The sequence below is a fragment of the Eutrema salsugineum genome, unplaced genomic scaffold (genome assembly GCF_000478725.1).
Source record: "Eutrema salsugineum unplaced genomic scaffold, Eutsalg1_0 scaffold_3, whole genome shotgun sequence".
NCBI classification, from domain to species: Eukaryota; Viridiplantae; Streptophyta; class Magnoliopsida; order Brassicales; family Brassicaceae; genus Eutrema; species Eutrema salsugineum.
In genome coordinates, this window is record NW_006256756.1 from 10769880 (window position 1) to 10772321 (window position 2442).

The 2442-nt window shown below is 32.0% G+C and overlaps 1 protein-coding gene across 1 annotated transcript; it reads left to right on the top strand.

The window, feature by feature from the left end:
- Positions 1 to 57: 57 nt before the first annotated feature.
- LOC112085396 (ATP-dependent DNA helicase PIF1-like) lies at positions 58 to 531 on the top strand. The gene has a single exon (XM_024154609.1). The coding sequence runs from the start codon at positions 58 to 60 to the stop codon at positions 529 to 531; it is 474 nt and encodes a 157-aa protein (XP_024010377.1).
- Positions 532 to 2442: the final 1911 nt, after the last annotated feature.

Genomic DNA, 2442 nt, shown 5'->3' on the forward strand with positions numbered 1-2442 from the left:
AATAAAGATGTTTCCAACAATATGATTTATACCGAGGAGTTTTTAAATAGTATCAAGATGTCTGGTTTCCCTAATCATGTCCTGAAGTTGAGAGAGGGTACTCCTGTAATGCTTCTACGAAATATCGACCCTAAGAATGGGTTGTGTAATGGCACAAGACTCATCATTACTAAGATGGCTAATTATGTTCTCCAGGCTCAGATAATAACAGGTAGCAAGGTTGGTGAAAAAGTACTGATTCCTAGGATATTCCTCTCTCCTTCGGAGATGAAACTTCCTTTCAGGATGAGACGCAAGCAGTTTCCCATCACATTAGCTTTTGCAATGACTATAAACAAAAGCCAAGGACAGACACTCGAAAAGGTTGGTTTGTATCTTCCAAGGCCGGTATTTACTCATGGGCAACTCTATGTCGCTGTATCGAGGGTTACATCCAGAAAAGGTTTGAAGATATTGATCACAGATAAAGACAACAAACCACAAAACAAAACATTGAATATCGTCTACAAGGAGGTTTTTGACAAGATATGATAGTTCTTTTTACTGTGTTTTGTTTTGTGGTTTGTTGTCTCTATGTATCTCGAAATATGTTAGTTCTTTTTATTATATAAGACCATTACGTTCGGTTTTATAGTTTATAATAGATTTGATGTTTTTCGATTTTTCACTAAGTTGGATCTGATGTATTAATGGTTTGATCTTTGACGTTTAACTGTAGTCGGATATTCCAATGACAAACTCAATTCGATAACATATTTTAACGAAACTTAAATTGTAGCATATTATTGGGCATCTATTAACATTTCATATGATGAACGTTGTCACGTAGTTGTAAATATCGAGAATGCTCCAAAACCAAATTATCATGTCATCGAAATAAACTTAATAGTTTTTAGAAAATAAAACCAAGTACATACTGTCTTCAAAGTGTTCATTGCAAACATGAAAAAAAAAACATGAAATTGATTTGAAACTGATATGGTTCTTGATTAAACTCCAGACCTCCTCTTTTTACGTTCATTCTCCTCTCCCTTTAAGCACAGACACAAACAATCCAATTTAGATTTTTGTAAAATTATATAGCTTTAAACTAACTCAATATTATATTTAAACATGAATTGTTTCTAAAACATAGAGTTCAATGGGCAATCAATAACAAAATATAATGACTCAATAACATAGATTTTAGACAACTTTTCATTATTAATCTAAATATATTTCTGATTACGTACCCATTCGGCGGTATCCATGTGTCGAATTTCTGTCTCCACAAAACCGCAACGCATGCACTTCAACCCTATCTCCAGATCTAGAATCAGGTCGTGTTTTCGTTTTGTGCAACTTGATTGGGGTGTCTCATTAGATGTGTTGCCTTTGTCATCCTCCATAAGCAGAATATACAGATTTTACAATTCATTGTGTAAGACATGATTAAAATAAACTTTAGTGAATAGGATGTATTACCTGAGGAGTGTTCTGTTTGGCTTTCTGATTTGATGCAGTGAATAAATGTAATTGTTCCTATAATTCTTCTTGCTCTATCTCGGAATCTGTTGGTGAAGGTGGTGACTTAGGTTCCACGACACCGAATCTCATTACCAATGGTAGGGGATTGATGATCAACAAGCCATTTTCATCGAATTTTTTTCGTTTGTGTTCGCCATGTTCTTATGAATGCTCTCAGAAACGATAAGGCTACTTATAAAATATTTTAAAGTTTTTTGAAAAGAAACCCTCAAGTCAGTATTTATAAGGTGTGCAATAATAATCAATTTTCACATTTATCAATTTCTTTATGGGGAAGATTATGTGACTTTATGTTTGCACCTAACTGTTTGACTTTCCAGGTTTCCTGTTTCATATAATTTTAAGGAAAATTGCTCAAGTAGATACATAAAGTTATAACATATAAGTCTACATAAATGTCATTTTTGTTATGATGTTATATGAATATATCATTTCCTAAAATATTGAAACATAGAATTGTCCAAATAACATAAGCTATAGAGAGAGATCATATTATTTTATGGAAAGTGTTGCAATTTAGCAAAGTTTTATATTTAATAAAATAGTATATTTACTTATTGAGATTGCGTGTATCTTTGGTGAAACTTAAAACATGGAATATATTCTCTCTGGCACGTGAAACGAACAAATCGGTCAATATCAATATAGAAATGTCTTGACATAAATTAGTGGATTGTTGTTGGTTTTGACAACAAGAGGCTTTAAATGGTAACTGTTCAAATTTTTTCTTTTAAAATAATTCAAACGAAAATAAATTTATAAGAAAGAATAACTGCCTATTCAACTGCATAGTCTGTCCTTTTCATATTTAACACAGTTTCTCATACTCCGTCACTTTTAGTTTTCCTCTTTATAAAACTTATTCAGAGTTCTCGATCGAAAAGAAGAAAAAAAAAGTTTCTAAAATGTATGATA